We start from the raw sequence: 22,563 nt of genomic DNA, 5'->3' as shown, positions 1-22,563 counted from the left end.
AGACTCGGCGGACAATCTGCAGAGCAGAGCACATTTCCTTCTTACAAACGCCGCGCCAGTTAAGCTTTGGTGACACGTGAAGTTAACATGTCCTGTAGTACAGGGGTCATCAACCCCTAGACCTACCGGTCCGTGGCCGCACAGAATGGAAAAATAACTTCCATTACTTCCATTTTATTTATTTTGGAGTCTGAAAGATTTTTATATTTTGAAAAATGACCGGATTCTCTGTTACATCCGTCTACAATATCACTTTTGACGCAGCTCAAGGCATGCTTCTTGGTCACGTGGTAGCTTACCGTTAAAATGAAACCAGGGGCTAGCAAAATGAGTAAAAAAACAAACGTCTTAGCGAAGGGGAAAAGGCCCAGCCAGGAGACAGAAGAGGAGCCTACGACTTCCAAGAAAAAGAAGCTACATTTAATAGACAGCATTAGAAGTCCTACTTAAAATACGGATTTATCTCAGCGGGAGATTCCCACCCACAAAGCCCACTCTGCATAATATGTGGCAGTGGTGATTCTTATTTTTCATGCACTTTGTATTTGCGGTGTGTCTTATTTTGAAGGCATGTTTAAATGTTACCATAGCGACCAGAGAGTGTTGCGACCAGATAGGACGTTCCTTCTGTCCTGATTGTGTTTATTATTATGCTTGGAAAATACCACAGTTATCATGCTGGTCATATCATATTATTTTGTTGTATTTATCCGTCACACCTTAAAGGCTGGTCCCTGAAAATATTGCCTAAAAAAATGAAACCGGTTCGCGAGGCAAAAAACATTGGGACCTCTGTTTTAGTACACCTCATTTCCGATTTCACGCTCCAACGTTCTACCTGCTGCTCCATAAATGTGCTGTAGCATTTGCTTATTTAATGGCGGGACTAACAGTCTCGATGTTGTTGTAGAGACGAAACCTCAGACAAAATCCTCCTTCACCCACCATGCTCCCCGACTAGTGATGCCACTCGGTGGTTGCAATTGCCTCATAATGGCTTCTGATCCCACCAGCCATGTTTAATGCGACAGAACATACATGGCATCTGTAAAGCTGCATTTTTAATTTTTAATAGATCAATTTACCCATAAAGTGTTTTTATCAATCGTACAGTATTTTAAAATTTGATATACTTATTACTCTCGGAATTTTCTGAACTCCTGTTAGGTTGCCAGTAAGGTATTGAAAAATATCTTGCCGTCCCCAACATTGATTATGAACGCTTCATAAGTTAGCATTGCTGGTGAAAATATATGCATATGAATGAATAAAGGCTGCCCTGTGATTGGCTGAAACCAGTCCAGAGATTGCACTGCCTCTCACCCAAAGTCAGCTAGGATCAACTCCAGCCCCCTAGCACAAGCTTTACCCAAAACAGAAGCCGGTGCCTCTCTGCAGTTAAGTAGATCTGCACCTTCGCACTGTATTAAGACAGACCGTTTGGTTTGTCTTCAGCGGACGTGTCTAGAAGGAAAAAGAAAATGTTGCTGAAAACAAAGACAATTAATATTTATCAAATGAGTGCCAAATTTCGACTTGTACATAGCCGGCGTTGCCAAGCGGCAGAGTCCGACAGAGAATGTTTTCTGCACCGGGGTCAGAATAAAAGGCCATTGTGTTACATAAGCGTTGCTCCAGTCCCTCTACCCGCACTGCATAATAAATGCTGCAAACATGCGAAGCCTATTCAATCGGAATACAAACTAGGAGGGTCTCTCTTTACACTACCTCCCTGGCTGCCTCCCCAAACAGTATCTGTAAAAGCAGCCAGAGCATTGTTTTGCCTGCAGCTTGGCCCTTTGCCATTTGCCCCTGGGGAGGGGGGGAAAAACTGTGGAAAAGAGCTGCTTGAGGTGTTTACTGCCGTCACACCTTGTAAAATAAACAATCCAACAAAAAATAAACATTGAAACTTTGCTTCCCAAATCCATTAATTAAATTCAATATGGAAACAATACAGATTGACGGCTTGAGGTTTGCCAAGTCCGGGCAATCAGATGAATGGCATTGCCTCAAATGGCAATTCATATCATCTGTCATTTGCAGCTGGATAAAATGGAACGCATGCGGGCAAAGTCATAAAAGAATTATCAGGACTGGTGGGAGGCAATTATTTGCCATCTTAACTGCAGCGAAAGAGTTGCTACGGGCATTAGCGTTATCACGAGGCTGGTTGGTATTATTGTCACAAATGGTAGTCCTGTCAGGGTTTGGAAGTGGCAGTTGTTGACTCCTTAAGGTGGGCAAAATGCTTCAAGTCAGGTGTCGAGAAAACCGGTAGCATCTCTTGTGTGTGGGGAGTCATTTGCATAACTCATTCGCCAGCTGCCTGTTGTCATTGACTGGCTCGGAATGCAACGCGTTCTCTCCTTTGCTGAATTTGACACACATTTTGGAAATAATTAGCAGCCACATAAGCGCGGAAGTGATCAGGACAGGCAATCTAGCCATAGATAAATCAAATGGGCCTGAATGAAAGCAACATAAAAGCTGGCTAAAGGTGACTGTCACAAGGTGCTACGCATTGCGAGCTGAAAGCTGTGCATGCTTCCTTCTGTCATGAATTATGGATCAGCTCCCTGCTACGGCCAACTGTGCTCTTGTGTTTCCACATCTGTTGCCTTTTTTTTCGGTAATCAAATGTCTTCTTGCTCCTCAGCGTATTTCTCTCCTCGACTCAACCCTTTGTAATATTCAAACACATGAAATATATTTGTGAGAATATGGTCATGGGCAAATCTTTGAAAAATATTCCTTGAAAAGCTGTTTTTGGATACACATATCGGCAAAAATAATGACCGATAGTGTCCAATTCTGAAATTATCATTCTAATATGAAAGTCTGTGGTTCTCTCTATTCCTTTCGTGGTGAAGCCTAAAATTACTATTCTAATGTAATCTAATTCAATGTCTAAGTCACCTTATTTTGTAAGTCTAGATCAAGGGGGGCTCTCCCTCATGGTTCAACCTAATTCACAAGGGCATAAAACAAAGATGGTGAACTTCGGTGTTTGAATTTTTAGAATTGAAAATCTTCATGCTAATCATTAAGCCATTTGTTGAGCCAATTATCATGACATGGCGCCTATACATCATAAGTGCTCATTTCCACCACACAGTTCTTTTTCTCTTGCATCATGTCCACTGCTCCACATGACATGTGGAATGTAAATAAAACATATGGATTAATGGACTAACTAGGCTACTGTTTGCTTCTGTTCAGAGTGAGGATGGGAACGTGGTGGTGCGGAGTGATGCCCGCGTTTCCTCGCTCACACTTAAGTACGTCAAGTACACCGACGCCGGGCAGTACCTGTGTTCGGCGCGCAGTGCCATTGGGGAAGATGACCAGGGGGCATATCTGGAGGTTCGCTGTAAGTATTCAGTGTGTAGTGAACCCCCTTCGGCAGTGTTTGCCGCAAATAGTAAAAATCGGACAGCAATTGACGCACTCCATAGAAAGGTTTAGAATTGTGTTTAGATGATATAAGAGGGTGATATCATGCTTTTGTCTAAATGAAGTTCCCGATCTCACTTCAACATACGGCCTTGGCGCCAAGCTGCCACAAGATGGTGGGAAAGCAATACTTTTGCCTAAATGAAGCTCCTTATCTCATTTCAACATAGTTCATTGGCACCAAGATAATGGCAAAGAAATACTCTCTTTGCATTGGCCTGAAAAAAAGCAAGCATTCTTAAATTAAAACACAACCAGGACACAAACATTAAACAGTGGGTGATTACTGAATGTGTCTAATGCCATGGCAAACTAGCGCACCCCTTCGTAATCTTGAACCTCATATGTTGAAAGCATTGAAAACCGACTAATAATTTCCCCAGTATGGGACAAATAAAGGATATCTTAGATCTTAGCCCTTATATAAGAAGTGAATGTACCGAACACCGGAAAGTGAAGCAATAATTCCTTCCTTTTGCTCATTTGTAATCCGTCATCATTCAAATGAGATTTTTATTGTTTAAACAGTTTAATTAATGATTAATTATGGTTAACTTCTCTATATGCACATATGGCAGGAATGCTAAAATGTTCGACTTATTTAGAAGATTTTAAAAAACAATAATAAAAAATGGTGATCCAGACCCCAAATGTGTTCCTGCCAATGTCATAAACGTGTGACATCCACAGTCGCCTTGATTCGACCTGAAGTTTTAGGGTGGTAGCTGCAGAACCATTATCCCGTTTTATGTCGGCACATGACACGAATTTGTAAACTCAGCCGCATGCTGTCGAAAACGGTGGAAACCTGGGGCAGAGGCTTGAGACTCGCAACATGTCGCCCAGAGCTCTTCATCTGACAGCTTGCTATGTGGAAACTCCCCGCTTCTATTACTGGCTGACATTTTTCAAGTCGATCATTTCGCTAATGGGATGAAAAAAAAAAATGAAAATGTATTTGCTTAATGACATAAGTGCAAACATCCATGCATTAACGCAAGGACCTTTTGCCTCTGAAAGATGGCATTTTCCAGCCTTTCTCCCATGTTTCTCATCTATGTACGAAGGTTGAACGGACAGTTTTACACCTTCTGACTAGCAGCTGTATTTTGCAAAGCAGTACAATCCGGTATTTATCAGCCTTTGCCTTTCACACAGATCCCAACAAAGCATGAAATTATTGTTTGCACACTTTGCGACAAGTTTTCCCAAAGTCCCACAGTGACGATGAAACAATGAAATAAAATACTTGTCGGACGATCGCTTTTAACAAAAGGGTAGTAAAAGTGAAGTCTCACTTTGCCGTCACAGATCAACGGCACTGGAAAAAGGCGGCTTTAAAAAGGAAGCCGAACAGCGGCACAAATGCCACAAAGGCCAGGCAAATCACAGTCAACATGCGGCTCCAATTGGGTTGAAAGCAATTGTCCATACATTTACATCACATCAAACACTGGCCTCATAATGATCTGATTGTTGTGTGAAAGCACCTTTGCTGAATTCTGCGTAATATGGAGCTTTTGACGCCAAGCAGTTTGAGTTGTCAAAAATGGTGTAAATGCTTCTAAAAACCTTTTCATGGTTATGATTAAAAACAAAAAACACATTTCAAAGTGAATGGCTTTGATGCATCACTCTGATGCAGAGGCATGCTTTGAACACAGGTATCAGCTTCATGATTAGAGGTCCTGCGTTGACAAGTCATGCATTTGGCATCAAAGACAGCTTCAGTTCTAGGCTGTCTTCCATGCATGCGCAATGTAATGTGATGAGCCCATTCGATCAAACCAACCCATTTGGGAACGCAGTCACTGGAAATGTTTGCAATAACTCGAATCATTTTCATCTGATGTTTTTGTCATTATTTCACCATTCCAAGTGTAATATTAGTGTGGCAATACACTGGGATCTACAGGTGTATCGCTACCTTAAAAAAAACACACTGATGCATTTTTCATTTCAAGCATCGTTACATCCTTGAATTTACGAGTGTAACAATCGGACATATTTCTCCCAAGACACCCCGAAAATCCAAGGCGAAGTGGCGGTGTACACCTGGGAGGGCAACGCCGTCAACATTAGCTGTGAGGTGCAGGCGCACCCCAGCCAGGTCACCATCGGCTGGCTGCGGGACGGGCTCACGCTGCCCAACGCCAACACGAGCAACGTTAAGATCTTCAGTACGCCCCTAGCCAGCTACCTCCAAGTAAGATGGACGCGCTCTTTAATGGCGCCTCTTTGCGTCATCAAGATTTTATGAGGTTTTTTTTTTCCAGCTATGTACTGTGAATAAGTCATGGTGGGAAATCCACAGCAGCGAATAAAAATTGAATGAAGTGAACCCCTCTTCATCACAGGAAATAATTCCAGACCCACCCTCTATAGTTTCAGGGTGGGTGGAGGGGGATGCATCGTGCTTTAAATACATTTCAACTTTTTTTCTGTCAAGTGAATTCAAAGATTTGTTTCAAAATGCTCACGTTTGAAGATATTTGCTGGAAATGTGCAAAGACTGAGAAGTGGGAGCACTGAATTACGGAGGGAACGTATTTAAATGCTTTTCATGATTTCAGTTTTCAGATTTTTTTTAGGGGCGAGATTACAACAGCACCGAGTGCCACGTTTGGCGTCCGGCATGAGTCCCCCATCCCTCGCGATATAAAAACCGTCTTGCATGCCGTCATCTGCATTAGCCAAGGCAATTACGAGTTGCCTATAACCGAAAACACGTCTTCCCTTGGTGCCACGATTAACGCAGCAACTCAGTGTTGTTATTTTTAATCCTAAACTAAGGGGTCAGCCCCTCAAGGCTGTTAGCCTAGAAGCAAGCTGGTGGCTAACGCCTCTGGTTGTGCCGTTGGAAAGCCCTGAGACAACCTGGTGGAATATATTTCAGCCACCGGAGGCTTTGAGCGGAACTATTTTCAGAGCTCAAACTTGTAGGATTGTAGAGGCAAAAAATAAAATAAATAAATAAAATAAACACTTGACTGAAGTAAAGTAACGATTGTCATTTGTCTCCCGACAGGTGACGCCGGTGTCTGAGAATGACTTTGGGAGTTACAACTGCACTGCTTCCAATGAGATGGGCACAGAAGCCAAAGAGTTCGTCCTCATTCAAGCCGGTCAGTCTCAGAAAAAGACAAATTCATTTTTCGTGTGTTGTTTATTCATTTATTTTAAATCACCTCACTTCCTGTCCTCCCATTTTACCACAGAGGTGCCCTCATCTCCATTCATCAATGAGGTGTCACCTTTCTCCACTACCGCGCTGGTTCAGTTCGAGGAGCCTGAATCCACCGGAGGTGTCCCCGTGCTCAAGTATAAAGCAACGTGGAGGATGCAAGGCAGAGGCAGCTGGTCGCACAGAATCTATGAGTTCAAAGATGGTAATGATGAATCGGATTTTTCTTCCCCCTCCATTTGGCTACATCTACAAGCAGCAGGTGCTGCTTAATTGCTGCTGTTGTCCTTTGGACTTGCAGTTTGTTCACAATCATCTCTCTGTCTATCTGTGCCATCTTGTCCGAGCCCATCTGGTGGTATTCCAAATAAATGCCAAAATGAAAAAATGTAAACCGGATATATACCAAGCTCACCTGTCATAAAATGTAACCTTGAATCTGAACAATGCAAATTGAAATGCAGCGGGATGGTGGACTTCAAACTCAGGAAGCATCAAAAGGGATTTGGTATTTTCTTTGGCTTTTTTTTATGCCCAATTCAGTGACGGTAAGGGGTCTGTGCACCAGGTCCTAAGAAACAGTCTCTGATACAAATTAGGTATGTGGTTACTTAAAGCAGTTAATGCAGCTTTTATGATAACTTTCACGCTTATTTGAAAATGAGAATGTGTTCATGCTTTGATCTTCCACCATTTTCTGACATCAGTGCCAACCATGATCTCAAAACTACATTTTTCAAGTACAATCTTTCGGCTTTTCTACGCCAACTCCAAAATAATTTTCTTTGCTGAGTATGAACGTTTGATATTGTTAGACTCCATCGGCGAGGTGACCATCACACACCTGAGGCCAGACACCACCTATGAAGTCAAGATGTCTGCCATCAACGGGAAAGGGGAAGGCGAAAGCTGCCCCGTCGAGACCTTCAAGACGAAGCCAGTCCGTAAGTTCCTCACATGACAAACAACACCTTGACTCTTGGTCTCAATTCCTTAGTAATACAGAGTGCACTGTTTGCAATCTGGACCGAGACTGGCACAAACATCAAAACACGGCCGTCAAACAATTCTTAAGTGATGGCAACGTTGCAAAGTAAAGACATTACAGGAACGTGAAACGGGCAAAGCCCAAATCAATCATTCCTTCTCGTGCTTATTTCTAAATGGAATTAACATGCCTTGAAAAAGCGCACCACCTTCATGACAATACATCACACCTAAAGGTCATCATGGTTATTGTTGCTCTGATAAACACTCAACTCCCAGCGGCCCCTTTTCATCACTTCTCTCTAGACCCAACTACACTTCAATTGAATTAACATTTGCATTTCATTAGGCTCACACAATAATTGAGACTTGGCCCAAATCAATTACGACACGACACTGACTAGATGCTATTATTTAGCAATCAGCCCCCTCTGGTGGCAGCAAACAACATTGAAATTGAATCACTGGAATTCTGGATTCTTTTGTTTTGGCATTAGTGCGTTCGAAATGCTTACTAAAGTCAAACTGGCAAGGTTTTTTTTTCTTTTCGACGCAGGCCAACAGTATTTGAGGAACATTGGGTTATATTTCAAGAATTATTCACCATAAGTGCAAATCTCAATCTTAATCACCTCATTAAGTTGAATGGGAAGTGCGTATTTGCAGATGATTAATTACCACTGTGTGTTTTTCTTTGTCTTAAGATGCCGTTTTTGGTTTATTCTCTGGAGACACGGGTTTGTTCTGTTGTCGGGATGATTAGAGTAGAGCTGTGCATATTAGTTTTAATCAAATGTACACATTGGCTTAGTGTGTTAGTTTGTAGGAGGCGTGGTTTTAAAGCCCCCTTTTGCAAGAATAGTATCTTTCCACTTTTTTTTTTTTTTTTTTTAATGTTCTGTATAAATGCTGCTGAGCGATGAAACAAAGCTGACGTTGTCCAATTAACTGGTCGGGGATCCTGTGTTGCTGTGGGAAAGTGCACAGTTGCAACAAAATCCCGCCTGCGGTGGTTTCCGTGTGCAAAGCCAAAGTTGTCAGATTATTTTGTTGCGCCCATTTTGCGGAATCTCTTTGTCATATCCCAAACGTTATCCCAGTAGCCATCATAATGACCATCCAATTAGCAGCGTGTGAATAACTAAACGTCAGAGTGATGAATTAAAGCAAAGTTGCACTTCAAAAGGCAAGCATCACTCCTCTGGTCTTCAGCTTTGTGCCATCGACTGTTTAGATTGTTCCCCTCTGCTCATGACTCATCAGAAGCACCGAAGTGCGTTCGTTTAAGACGTCTGCTGCCCTTTTCACACACACTAGAGAGCCTTCTTACCCTCTGATGCCCTGTTCCGGGGTTTTAGAATGCTAGTCATGTGTTCTCTGCTCTATTCTTCACGCCTGTTCTTATTCCCTTCCCTTTCAACCACTCACACACTGTACATGTACAATTAATGTGACTGTTATTCTGGTTTGCATGGCACCGTGACGGCCTGCCCCCCTTCGCTCTGCAGAAGGTAAACTTGACGTTGAGACTGATTGCTTTAATCGTCAAATGCCGCTATTAAACGCCACATTAATTGCTTCTAAGCGGATGCGCAGCAGAGTTGGAGCCAAATGCCATTAATCAATAGAGTGGGCGTTCGTCTTGGCAGGATTAATGAGAGCCAGAGCCTGTTACCTTGGCGATGTTTATCAGCGTTGCGTGAATTGTTATTGAGAGGTAGCTATCTGTGAGATGCTCCGCTATGAATCTCACCTGTAGACCATCAAAGTCAAACACTATTGCTCGACATCCCCAAATTTTCCAAGAGCAAATCATCACAAGTGAATTCATCAGTTGCACAAAGTTGCCATCTTCAAACCTAAATTTACGGCTCTGCCAACGTTATAAGAACCTATTTATTGATTGTCCAGATATCAAACTCTGATATAGAGGCCCTTTGACAGTGCAGTGATAATACTATTGTATTTGCCCCCTTCCTGATTTCTGTGTTCTTTGCATATTTATCACATACAAAGTTTTCAGTTCATCAAATGAATTTTAGTATCACACAGAGACACAGAAATTAGGGAAGGGGGCAAATATTTTATCACGGCATTGTAAAATGAAAAAGTGACTCCATTCACTCCTTACAGACACATAATGGAGAGGGTCTAATTAATTTGTGTATGTAATTGGATTGTACTGCAAAGCCAAATGCGCTCGCACATCCCAGCATGTTCCATTTGCTTTTATCATGGCTACACTTTCCTTGTTTGTCGTCACAGTCGCTCTTCTGTGCTAATGGCATTCAAATATAGAAAAGAAAGAAAAAGCTGTTTCGTTTACGGCACATTTCATCTAGAAGACAATTCAAAGTGCTTTACATAAAACATTAAAGCATTAAAGAACAAAATAAAATAACGCAAAATTCATCAAATCATCGAAATGATTGACTAAAATGATTACAACCGAGGATCAGTTGTGATAAATTCAAAGACAAGATGCAAGTGGGGATTAAAACAAGAGAAAAACTGATTTTGTACATCCATAGTTGTGTCTAATATTTCCAGAAACAACCACTTTTTGGGGCACACCACCATAATTAATACTCTCCCCCTCTAAAAAAAAACTAAGCTCTCTTTCCGCAATTTGCTCTGGTTCTCAATCAGCAGCTTTTAACATTAATACTGAGAGCTCCGACTAACAAAGTCATCGCCTCACACCGTCAGAATATGTCCAACCGCAATGCACCTTCTTCCGTTTGTTGCCTTTTAACACTGATGATAAATTTTGTGCGTGTCTGGTAGTGCTATGAGTGCTGCATTTAACCTTTGCTATTGAAATCTTGCCACGTGCCGAGGCTGAGCGGCGCAAACATGTTATCCGGTGCTAATTTGTTGTGCTGTAAACATTGCAGTCAATTAGGGGGGAAACAGCCCTGGAGACTATGAGGCGTGGCTTATATCGGTCAATCATCAGATGAGCATGCACCCATTTGTCATATAGTCACGTGTGTGACATCTGGAGGCAAAGTTACAAAGGAAGTGCGCCAATGACCTCATAAGGACCATGGATTAGATTGGATTTGGATTGGATACAACTTTATTGTCAAATGTGCACATACAGCACAGATGAAATTTCTCCCCTCTCAAGACACAACAAGACAACAGGAGCCGCTGCGGGTGTCCGCGCCGCCATCAAAAGAAAGTAAAAAAATGAAAATAAAAGACAAAATAATACAAAACAAGGGCGGCCCGGTAGTCCAGTGGTTAGCACGTTGACTTCACAGTGCAGAGGTACCGGGTTCGATTCCAGCTCCGGCCTCCCTGTGTGGAGTTTGCATGTTCTCCCCGGGTCTGCGTGGGTTTTCTCCGGGTGCTCCGGTTTCCTCCCACATTCCAAAAACATGCGTGGCAGGCTGATTGAACACTCTAAATTGTCCCTAGGTGTGAGTGTGAGCGTGAATGGTTGTTCGTCTCTGTGTGCCCTGCGATTGGCTGGCAACCGAATCAGGGTGTCCCCCGCCTACTGCCCGGAGACAGCTGGGATCGGCTCCAGCACCCCCCGCGACCCGAGTGAGGATCAAGCGGTTCGGAAGATGAATGAATGAATAATACAAAACAACACATGAGACACAGACAATCGTTGCAATCTTAACCACTTTCCTGTAGACACTTTGTTGTCTGAAGCAGTTATCGATGAAAGAGAGCGAATCAAAGTGACCTTTTCACCAGTGGATCAAAGACGTCACGCTGCAATGTGCACACGTCTGCTACAAGCTAAGCTTGAAAGCAACAAGAAGCGAGATTGGCTCTCTTCTCCTGTCCCATGTAAGTCCGCTTCATTTCCAAGCCGCGACTCCCAGTTCCACATAAAGAGAGCCGACGTTTTCTCAAACTTTCCTCCATCTCAATTTCTAAAGACGAAACGATTGCCCTCGCTCAATAACCCATCTCGCTGGTCAGGGAAAATTTCATTCTGTGAAAAGTTGATTATGACGCTGCTGCTCCCCTGCCTATAGGAAATCCAAGTCCTCCCAGGCTTGAAGGAGCGCTTCAGCCAATTGGTAACTCTCTGAAAGTCAGCTGGACCAAGCAAGATGACGGTGGATTGCCCATCCTCCATTACCTTGTCCGCTTCAAACCAGTGAGTATGGTGACATCGGGACGATATCAAGAGACAGATATCAAGAGACAGATATCAAGCTTGGACTGTTGTGTCAGGAAGTGACAACTGAGGAAAATATGAAGTTGCTTTCTGGGAAGACCAACAAGGTGTTACTTGAAACTTGGGCTCCCGAGATTAATTGTCTAGTCACGAGGAAGTCAATGGTGAAAATCGCAGAGCCGCTTATTTATATACATTTATTTATTTATACATCTGGAAGCGCGCCGTGTTCTTCGTTTTGACAGCCCTACTTGAAACCACACCACAGAGTTGAAAGCCTGATTGGAAAAGCAAATAACCATTGCTTGGAACCCTTCACCCCATGTTAAAAAATCGGAATCTGAGAACCTAAAATTGGTTTCAAAGAGGGCTGGGCAATAAGTTAATATCAGTATGGATCACAATGACAATACACGTGATCAATACCAATAGAAAAAATGTTAAACGGAAGAAGAAGATAATCTCGACCCCGGCATTCTGCGCACTGTAAGCAGAGGCAATAGCGTGGAGTTAGATTTGTTACACAATTACAAGGACACAGAAGATTTTGCACACAAAATTGTGCTTTGACCACAGCAGTCGCCGAATGCTTATCTGCCATGTACGGCTCCGAAGAAAAAAAACATCTGAACCAACGAAGAAGTGTATACACACACACACACACACACACACACACACACACACACACACTATACAGTACGTGCGTGTGGAGTATGCGCGGCGTACAAAAGTGGCCACAGTGCAAATCTTGCTATAAGATTACATTGTTCAAAAACTAACCCCGAAAGGTGGCCTCAACCGCAATTGAAAAGCCCAAACTTGTGTGCCTTTAGATTGAGTCTTCACACTGGAAACCCGAAATCCGCATGCCCAGCAACAGTGACTATGTGATCCTAAGCGGGCTGGAGTGGGACACCATTTATGACATCTCCGTGGTGGCCGAGAACCAGAAGGGCAAGTCAGAGCAGGCGAGCATGTCTATCAGGACGTCCGTCCAGCCGGCCGTCATGCCAGGTAGGCTTCTTTCGGTCCTATTAGCCCGCTCGCCCGCTTGCTCGGGCGCTAACACGGCAACTAAACACAAGTGAGGCCGGGAGCATCACTCAAAGCTCACCTTCTATTTTTGCCCTGAAAGGCGAAAATGACAACTCAATAAATCTACGGGGCCGGAAAAAAATAAAAATAGATTTACTCGTACAGCGGCGAGAGGGAAAAAAAAATGCTTTTCCGGCAGAATTTTCCCGACTGGAAGGTTTGACGGGTGTCGCTAAATGAGCTTGAGTTTGCTCCTGCGCAACATTGCCAGGTGACTTGAAACGCCTCCCCCCTGAATAAGTGTCATCTTTCTCAGTCTTAACAGTGGAAAGAGGGCGGATAGTTTGTGCTATGTAACAGTTGACTAACCAGGCAGTCCTAATTAAAACTGGTCAATGCCCCTCACCCCCGACGCCATCTTGTCCATTCATCAGGCGCCATCTTCCCGCTTTGTGCTTTTCACTTCAAATGTGTTGCTGCTTTTTTCCCTTCTTTTCTTTGATATTTTCACCTTTTTTTTTTCAGACGACATATTTTCACTTTCTCTCTTCCTCTGCCCCCCCACCCCCTTCTCTTTTTTTCCTCCCCTCATCCTCCTTTTTTTTCCCCTCCCCCTTCACCTCCAACGTTCCTGATCTCCGAACCGCTTCCGGACATTGTCATCCCAGCCACTCAGGGCTCCTCGTCCGTGACGTGCTGTTTGGTCTCACTCATCCTGTCCGTCATCACCGCATTGCTGCTCTCGTAGTTTGGATGGCGGCTAAATCGCGCGAGACCAGCCCGGCTGTCTCCGCACGCATTTTTCAAAAAACTATGATGGACATGACTGTGTGCGTGTGCGTGTGTTTGTGCGTGGTGGTGGTGGTCTTCACGACACAACCAAACCAAAGCCATTGGAGTCTCCCCCTGGCCCCCCGATGTTGACAGTGAGTCGCGATAAACAACAGAGATGAATGACAGTTGGAAGCAACTAACCAGACCACGGTCCAATACTCAGCAACTCGAATGTTTTTACTTTAAATCCTGAGTGACTGCCGTGTTGCTCACCGAAGTGTGTATATTATGGAAAGACTGACCTTTACCTTTACGCCAACAAAAACAGCTAGCAGGAAAGAGCCTAATTACATTTGAATAGTGTCCACGCTGTATTACGAGTTGTGACATTTGACATTTCTCTCCTGCATGTCCAAGTGTATCAAAATACCGAACCACATTTTCTACAATGATCACTGAAGGGTGCTGCGCCGCCCCCGACTCGCATACACAGAGCTGCACGCCTGTCTTAATAGTGTCATTTATATATAAACACTGTATTTTAAGTGCTTCCCAACATTTCCACTTTTTTTTTTTTTACTGTCGAAAATTCTCACACCACAATATTGTGAAATACCGCAATGATCTCAACCTAATGACTCATATGTGCTTACACAGCGTGTGCACGCAAGCACTTGCTTTGCTGTGTGAAAGATACCAGTTGGTTTTGCAGGTTAATGATGTAGCTTTTGCCATGAAGTGGAAGATAAATGCTCTGCCTGTCACTTTTTGTCGCTGGCATAGCTAGATGAACAAGGATCATTTATGAGTAGTTTATATCTAACTCCAAATAAATACATATGTTGAATACATGTGATTGAGGGCTGTTTTCCATCCCACGTGTATAAAACGCCGCAGCAAGACCAGGTGAGTCGTTTCTTCTTCGAAGCAATTTACAGATGTATTGATTTGTTTATGGACTAACCCATCACGCGCTCGCTACTGTGTTGTCATTACCGTCAGATTTGGACGAAGACGCGGCGTTCCCCATGGGTGTCATGCTGTGGGCGGGCATCCTGGTGGTGGCGTTTGTCCTGCTGCTCCTGGCCGTCGACGTCACGTGCTACTTCGTCAACAAGTGCGGCCTCATCATGTGCCTGTGCGGCAAGTCGACCTCCGGAACGAAAGGCAAAGACCTGGAGGAGGGCAAGGCCGCATTCATGTCAGTAGCCGCACAAATACAATCTCAGTGGTCAAGCATGGTCGAATGAAAACCCGCTTGCCCGGTAGAACTTAATGTCGACCGTGTCGTAAGCGTGTCATTTATGGTCATTACAAATTAACTCAACCTTTTCACAGAGGTCACACCTCAGCATAAAACATTCATCCTTGTTTTATGCTGAGGTGTGACTAAAGCTGGTTCCGGATTTTTCAATTCTTGTTTTAGACTTAGGTAGCCAATGTGTTCTTGTGCTGCCCCCAAGTGGCCCAAAATAACTTAAACATTCTAGGACAGTCAGCACGCATTTGAGAGAGAGAACAAAAGTCTCACAGCACACCACCAACCGAGGATGTAACACAAAGTATAAACACTAAAGAAATTCTGATCTCGTCTCAGTTTTCTCACAAATGGACTCAGTGTGAAATCTTGGCGGGTTCAATTAAACACAAAGCTGACCTAACCACAGAAAGTCACGACTCATTTGGTTATGCGAATGGCAACATTGTTTAATTGAACCCTCTGCCATCTAATAAAAGAGCATTTAACTGCTTGTCACTACATGTCGCTGGCATAAAGAGATGAACCAAAATATACTTTGTATTTGTAATTAAAAAAATATTTTTCTGACAAATTAAGTGAAATTGAATAATTTTCCAAACGTATGACAGATTGTCATATAAGTTAGGTGGAAATTTGTTTAGTTGTTATTATGAACAAAATGCTCCATAGAAATGGGTCCAAGCGATATTTTGGCTGCTTTTTTTTCTAAATCTGTTTTCTGGAGAGGGCAAACTTAAGAAACGTCATTTGCATCTAAATACCGAAAAACCTGTCCAAGGAAGTCACGGTTTTTGCATCTCTGTGACCAAAGCACAACTGCTATTACAGCGCACAATGATTTGTTTTCCAATCGCAATGAAAGTACTTTCCTCAGTCACTCTATTCATGAGGATGATGTCCCGTATCCGTCCACAGGAAAGACGAGTCCAAAGAGCCCATCGTGGAGGTCCGAATGGAGGATGAGTGCACAGCCAATCACAATGCAGCAGGCCCAACGGAACCCAGCGAAACCACGCCCCTCACAGAGCCAGAGTGAGTCAAGCTGGCAGCCGCACAAACGGTTTTGTTGTTGTTGTTGTCGTTTTGTTTTTTTTTTCCTTTTCTTATTTTGCTGCTCTTAAACATTCTTATCAGCTGTTGGAACTTTGAACTCCACTATCAAGAATTCCCTTGTCCACCAAGCAGGACGGAATTTGACCCGCTTTCGTCCACTTCTTTCAGACAAGTTCTGGTCATTCTTGAGTGGAGTCCACTGAGAGTGTGTCGCTTTTCAGGAGTACTTGTCGACTGTGCGGTCATACGAATGTTGAAGCAATACCAGTAGAAGACATGGAAAGAAAGACCTTTGTCCTCTCGAGTCAAGCTTACTTGTCACTGGTACTGTTTAGGCCATTGAGGTGGTTCTGCGTAATAGTTCTGCTGGATTTCCAGCCTCCCCATTCAGTATCTCCCTCGCCCCCGCTCCCATAAATGTCCACTCACAGCATGAGTTTTTTGTTTCTCCTTAATAGTTGTTGTTTTTTTTTTTGTTGCTGTTTGTCATTGTCGACCGTCCTTCTTGATTTCAGTTGCTTGTGTTGTTTGTGAGGCCGACTAATCCTCTCGCATGCCGCTCGAGGCCACCCTTCCTGTGTCACAGTCACCCTGGTGTCTAGTTTTGTGTGTCTCTGTTCTCTCCCTGCTCTCTCAGGCTGGCGGCTTTCACTGCTGCCCTGGCACTGGACACACTCTCCTGCGATACGGCCACAGCCACCATTGACCCCACTCAGGACAGCCCCTCTAGCGAAACCACCACACTCACGTGTAGCCTGTCCACCCCGGCCAACGACCCCTCGCCCACACCCATCCCGGCGCCGGCACCCAGTCCGGAGACGAGCGCGCCGCCGGCGACTCCCCCCGTGTGCAGGGCAGCCATCGAGGCCAAGATCGCGCCGTTAGTCGAGCGGAGGGGAGCCGAGTGGGTGGCGGACAAAGAAGAGAAGACAAAGAGCGACGGTCCACCCGGCACCCCCGAACGGACTCAGAAACCCGGGACGCCGATCCCGCCCAAACGGAGGCACTCTCCTAAACTTGCCGCTCTAAAGGCTAAAGCTAGTCCGCCCGTCTCTCCGTTGGCCACGGACCCTCCTCTTACTCCAGACACCAAGAAACCAGCTCCCAGTCCGCCGCTCACACCCAAAGACCCCGATTCAAAATGCACCTCTGACAAGCTCGCCCAGCCGTCCTACCCTCATAGCTCCCCCCCTAACCCCCCATCTTCAGCCATCCACGGCGCTTCCAAAGTGCCGGATGCTGAAGAATGTTCCCCTCTGGTCCGAGATATCCCAACACCTAAGTCTCCCCCGCCTGCGAGCGACCTCCTCGCATCACCACCTCACATGTACGACTTACTCGCCCACGGCATGGGTCTCAATAACGCCACATTCGACTTGGAGCTGAGTAACGGCACGGAGAGATCCTCGGCCGTCCCCGATGATCTCATTAGCTTAGAGAGCCCGCCCTCTGCCCCTTCTCTGCCCAATGGAGATGGAGCAGATCTCCCCCTCTCAGTGGACGCATCAGAGCCTCTGACCAAGACCGCTCCTCCTGTCAACGATGAGTACGGCTCCCTCTAGAGGTTTATTTGTGTGTGTGCGTGTGTGTATATGTGTGAGTGAGTAACTTGTGCGCTCATTCATTCATTCATTGACGACACATTTAGCAACAAGCCGAATAAGGGTGGTATGAAGTTAACTCAATGGTCTGATGGTGACTGAGGAGTGAGGTTTTGATCATGCGTATCGCTTGTGTCGGGCACAATACTCACATCTCCACAACCGTCACGTTCCAGGAAACCCAAAATACCGTGTGTTTGCTGAACTGTTAACATTTCCCTGTCAGACAGCAGGCCATTTTTTGCACTTAGGGTTGGTCGGTAATTTGAAAAAATAAAAAATCAAAAATCAAATCACAGTCCCAAATGGGGACTGACCAATTGGTTTGAATTGTGAAAAAATATTGACCAAAATTTGGACAAAGGAGGTTTTGGCCCGACGCCAGCTATGCACGAGTTTTGATGAGCACTCAAGAAGCCTCTTTCAGACGTCTCACTTCAGACACTCCTTTTATAATATCACACTTGGGCACGCATGGAAAGATGACGAGTCGAGAGACGGAAAATCGTGATACTCTAACAAACCTGCCACCTAAAAAGTACATTAAATAGATTTTAAAAAAACATAAGTCTAGCTCAAAAGGTAAGCCATTGACCACTGACATTTTCTGGTGACGGTCAACCGACCAGAACGAAGAAAAATTGTGGTTACTACTACTACTGTTAGTTCTGTTCAACTCTGTGGAAAGTGGACCAAACAAGAGGAAGAGACATGACTGGTACGACGACGAAGTCTGAAATAGCTGATCTTCCAAGCTCATTTAGGCCAACGGTATAGAGCATTTTCACGACAAGACCAAGACTCTTTTTCCGTCTCACGTGTCTTTATATTCAGATTTTGTAGAAAAGAGCATTTAATATCGGGCAGACAGATTTCACCCAACAGATTAGGTGAGGTGCAATCAGCGTCCTCTGCGAGTATATCACGGCAAGCAACATGCATCTGACAGGCTTCCATCTCGACGGCATTGCACCTCTAAATACTACATTGGATGCAGGCACAAATTGACCCCTCTTTCCGTATCAGTAGCCTTATACATTTCTGACGGAAAAATAAATAAAATGAAAAAAAAACACCCAACAAAACATCACAATAAAATATAGTGTAGACCTAAAATAATGACGTCCTCTTCTAAAAAAAAATAAAAATAAGAAACTCAAGATGAAATCTGGGCCTGTTTAGTTCAGTACAAAGCAATTATTTTGTTGCATTGTGGAAACATACCGGTAGGTTGATTGTACCATCTGCCATCAAATGCAAGTGGATTGTTCTGCTCGTCACTACAGGTTGTCGGCATCGATAGATGAACCAAGATAACTTGTCACATATGATTATTTTCACATTGATTAATTGGACTTGGATAATTTCTTGAAATCAAATCGCATGAAAGAACAACGGTCCTCGTCTGAAAGGGGCTTTTGGTAAATACGGAATCTGCCTCGACACCCTCAGACTTTGAGAGAAATGCCCTGTCCTCGCTCCAGTGTACAAGAGAGCTTTGTCGTCGTAGCATTTTGTTGATGTGCTTTTGGTTGAGGAAAGCCCATGTGATGCCGGATGACTCTTAAGAAACTTCATGACCCCCCCCCCCCCCCCCGATTGTTGTCAACGGTGGTGTAGGAATATGTAAGCAGACTGTGCAAGCGCCCAGGGTCTTCTTACATATACTGTACGTCGACGACCTCATTTCGAGGTTCAGTGTTCACCGACGTTGCGTTTTGCTTTTAATATTTCTAATTTGGACTCTCCCTCCCCACCCCCAAACCCATTTCAGGATGATTTTTTCGGAAGGGAAGGGCAAACTTCAGGAGGAGCTGTCCAACGCCATGAAGGAGACGCCCGCCGAACACAACAGTGTCATACAGACAAAGACCACGCAAAGCAAAGCATGAAAAACAAAACAAACAAAAAATCCATCTTAAACATTGTGCGGCTGCGGGAATTTTCACTTCCAGTGCGCTAAAGTAAACACATCAACCCCACCCTCCCCCCTCCACACACACACACATTTTCAAGCACACACTTTCACCCCCTGAGGAGTTTATCTTCTAGTCCCCAGATTTTTATTTTTTTAATTTAATTTAACAGGACTATATCGTGACTCACCCAAGCATTCGATTATCATGAGAACTATAAAACAACATTCTTTGCGGTCGTCGTTTTGTCTTTTGTGCGACATTTTTGTTTTCTCTGACCTTTTCATTCGTGCACCCGTCTCGTTAGCTTGTTTGTGCATGTTTGGCCTGCAGATGGTTGCTTAAAAGCTTTATGGTTTCGCCTCTCCAATTCCAGCCCCCAGTACCCTACCCCGACACACATACACACACACGGAGCTCACTGGATGGGGTCTTTTTGGCGATCCCATGTACCGTCACTGCCTCACCGGAGGTTGGAAAACCGACACACTCAAAAAAGAAGTGGGGGCCGAGGGGCGTCACCATCAGGAGTGCTGATATGTTGTGATCTAAATATGTTTCATTTCTTCACCGCACAAAACAAATGAACAAAACTACAACAACAAAAACAAAACCACTTTTTGGGGAGTAGTACTTACAAACTACGAAAATTTCCATCCCTGCCTGCAAGCTTGTGCACTGTGCCTGTGTGCGCGCGCGCGTGTCAGTTGAACGTCCTTGTCACCGGTTTCTATGATAATCTGCTTTGTCGTGAGAGATCTAGCATCTTGTTTTTATATATATATATATATATATATGTATAAATATTATACTGTATATTAAAATGTACTACTGTATTATTGTTAGAAGAAAAAAAGTGTGCTCAATGGACTAATGAGGTCATGATGATAATAACAGGTGTCGTGTTTATTAAAGTGTCTCAAACACACACACATTCACACACACACACAGCGCTCCGTATACAGCGTCAAGTCAGTGGTTCTCGTGAAGGAAGGCATGAAATCATAACTACTAACGACCAGGCACGTTGTTTGGGACCTAAGTCGCTCATTTTCTGTTCACAAGTGTTGCTTTCGCCCCAATGTTTTATTTTCTCCTTCAAGTGTTCTGTAATGTGCTTTCTTTTATCTCCCCCGCCACCCTCCCCCCTTTCAATTCTTGTCTTTTGTACAATCCACCTGTCAGGAAGCAGGGTGGTCACTCGCTCGTTTTCTAAGACAGCAAATGCAAAGTCAACAAAAAGTGGAAGGACCGTATTTCCTCAAAATAATGGCTCCCTCGAAGAAGCGCCTCCCGTTTTGCATTGTGAAAAAGTACAAAATAAAACAGACACTTCTGCTCACACATGAAAGCGTTGAGCCTCTCGAGTGAATTTAAAAGATTGAGACTTACTGAGTTTCCTGTGTGGAGATGACGTTTTTATTGACCATTAGCTTTCTCTTACACTCTAATATGTGATCACTCGTTCACTTGATAAAAATGCATGCCTCCATCAAATAAACATTTCCTTTTTCCGATCATGAAAAAATTTTTATCGTTCACACACACTCAGATTCAACTACGAGCCCATCTGCACTTTGTCGTTCACCAAAACTGCAGCACCTTCATAGATGTCGTCCTTCACACTTTTAAGACCATAAATGCCTACCTGAAATAAACACCTCCCCTTTCATATCAGAAAAAACGATGTAATTGCAATTTATAATAATAATAATACATTATAAGCACCTTTCAAAACACTCAAGGACACTAATTTAGACACAATTGTTCCCACAGATATTTTTAAGTGTTAACTGCGGTGCTCATATGGACTCTGTTGTTCACATAAACAGTGGCACCTATCAAGGCACTGACCACAAAAAAAAAAAAAAAAACCCTCAAACGTCTCACTTTCCTGTCCAAACCTATTTAAATCAGCCATTAACTCTGATTATCTCAGTTCATTGATGTATTGTTCAGACATTAATAAACACAAAAATAAACATGACGTCTTTCCATACATGTAAAATTCCGATTTCACTTAGTGTGAATTGCTGAATGATTTTCGTATTCCAAAAATTAGTACAAATAAAAACCTGGCCCCTCATGAACGCCCGTTACTGATTTGAGGAAATACCGTCCCTTTGAACAGAACTGCTCAGCTGTCATCGTACACCTTACAGACCACCTTGCTTTCTCGTCTCCATCTTACGGGGTGGAAAAATCTCAGTAAATATCTGCTGTGTACAGTCTTGAGTGCTAACCCATTTTCAAAATAAAAACATTGTTTCTCAATCTCACTTGGTGCTGGGTCATTTTGTGCCGCATCCCTTTGAATTAAAAAAAAAAGCGACTATGTAATGGCGCGAGCTGGCCATCAGGCGGTAGCACAGACGCGTGCTAAAAGGCCGCGTGCTGCACGTCATGGATGGACAACTTGGTGTTTATCGCGCGCACTGTGCAAAACAGGTCTTACTGGACGGGAAATTCCGTGATGTACTTGCTCTGGTGGTAAACACCTATTGCATAATGTTTGTTAGTTAAAAAAGTAAATAGCTCCAGAGTTTGATACAACAATCCTCACTTGGACAAATTTGGATGTTTCTTTAATTGTAGGGTCATGGAGCTGCAAAACTGGCGCTTGACAACCTGCAGAGTCGCTCACGCTGTCGTTTGTACCCTCTTTAAACAGCGCAATTATACACGTGTAAAACTTAAAGACAACCAAATCACATTCTTAGTGGCCACTGCTCGTTGTTTCGGGGGTGACAAAGCCGGACACTCACAACGCGAAACAATTGACCAAGTTAGCAGTAGTATGCGGCTGACACACAGGAAGTCGTGTCATCAAACTTCATAGTAAACTCATAGGCACACAGATGAACGGAATGTAGAAAGGTTTTGATAACTAGGCAAAAGAAAAATATAAATTGCATTCCACGTCATATTAACAAAATTGTACAAATATATATGTGGCAAACAGCAAAGCTAAGATACTTTTTCCTGACACACAAAGTGACAAATGAAAAGGTCAAATACACTCACAACCGCACTATTAACAGGAACACTAGATTCATAATTAAATTGATTCACAATGTAATTTTAGAATAGGCATAACCATTTAATCCAAACTTTTAGTAGCTATTCGATACTACACGCAAAACTACTGA

General features: G+C 43.7%; 1 protein-coding gene across 8 annotated transcripts in view; it reads left to right on the top strand.

The window, feature by feature from the left end:
• The window catches only part of ncam1b (neural cell adhesion molecule 1b), a 67,800-nt gene extending 46,107 nt beyond the window's left edge, over positions 1 to 21,693 (top strand). For 4 of the 8 annotated variants that reach the window (XM_052077454.1, XM_052077452.1, XM_052077453.1 and 1 more), the window contains 11 exons: positions 3,223 to 3,373; positions 5,475 to 5,662; positions 6,485 to 6,581; positions 6,675 to 6,845; positions 7,456 to 7,584; positions 11,629 to 11,753; positions 12,608 to 12,788; positions 14,586 to 14,784; positions 15,760 to 15,876; positions 16,535 to 17,443; positions 19,273 to 21,693. In XM_052077454.1, coding sequence (XP_051933414.1) covers positions 3,223 to 3,373; positions 5,475 to 5,662; positions 6,485 to 6,581; positions 6,675 to 6,845; positions 7,456 to 7,584; positions 11,629 to 11,753; positions 12,608 to 12,788; positions 14,586 to 14,784; positions 15,760 to 15,876; positions 16,535 to 17,443; positions 19,273 to 19,390 — 2,385 coding nt within the window. In that variant the 3' untranslated portion in view covers positions 19,391 to 21,693. Of the gene's footprint in view, positions 1 to 3,222; positions 3,374 to 5,474; positions 5,663 to 6,484; positions 6,582 to 6,674; positions 6,846 to 7,455; positions 7,585 to 11,628; positions 11,754 to 12,607; positions 12,789 to 13,477; positions 14,435 to 14,585; positions 14,785 to 15,759; positions 15,877 to 16,534; positions 17,462 to 19,272 lie in introns of those variants that run through there. The other 4 variants (XM_052077458.1, XM_052077457.1, XM_052077455.1 and 1 more) reach the window with 3 other exon arrangements.
• The last annotated feature ends 870 nt before the right edge of the window (positions 21,694 to 22,563 follow it).

Source organism: Hippocampus zosterae, chromosome 10 (genome assembly GCF_025434085.1).
Source record: "Hippocampus zosterae strain Florida chromosome 10, ASM2543408v3, whole genome shotgun sequence".
Taxonomy (NCBI): domain Eukaryota; kingdom Metazoa; phylum Chordata; class Actinopteri; order Syngnathiformes; family Syngnathidae; genus Hippocampus; species Hippocampus zosterae.
Note: the sequence above shows the minus strand (reverse complement) of the source record. Positions and strands in the feature narration are given on the sequence as shown.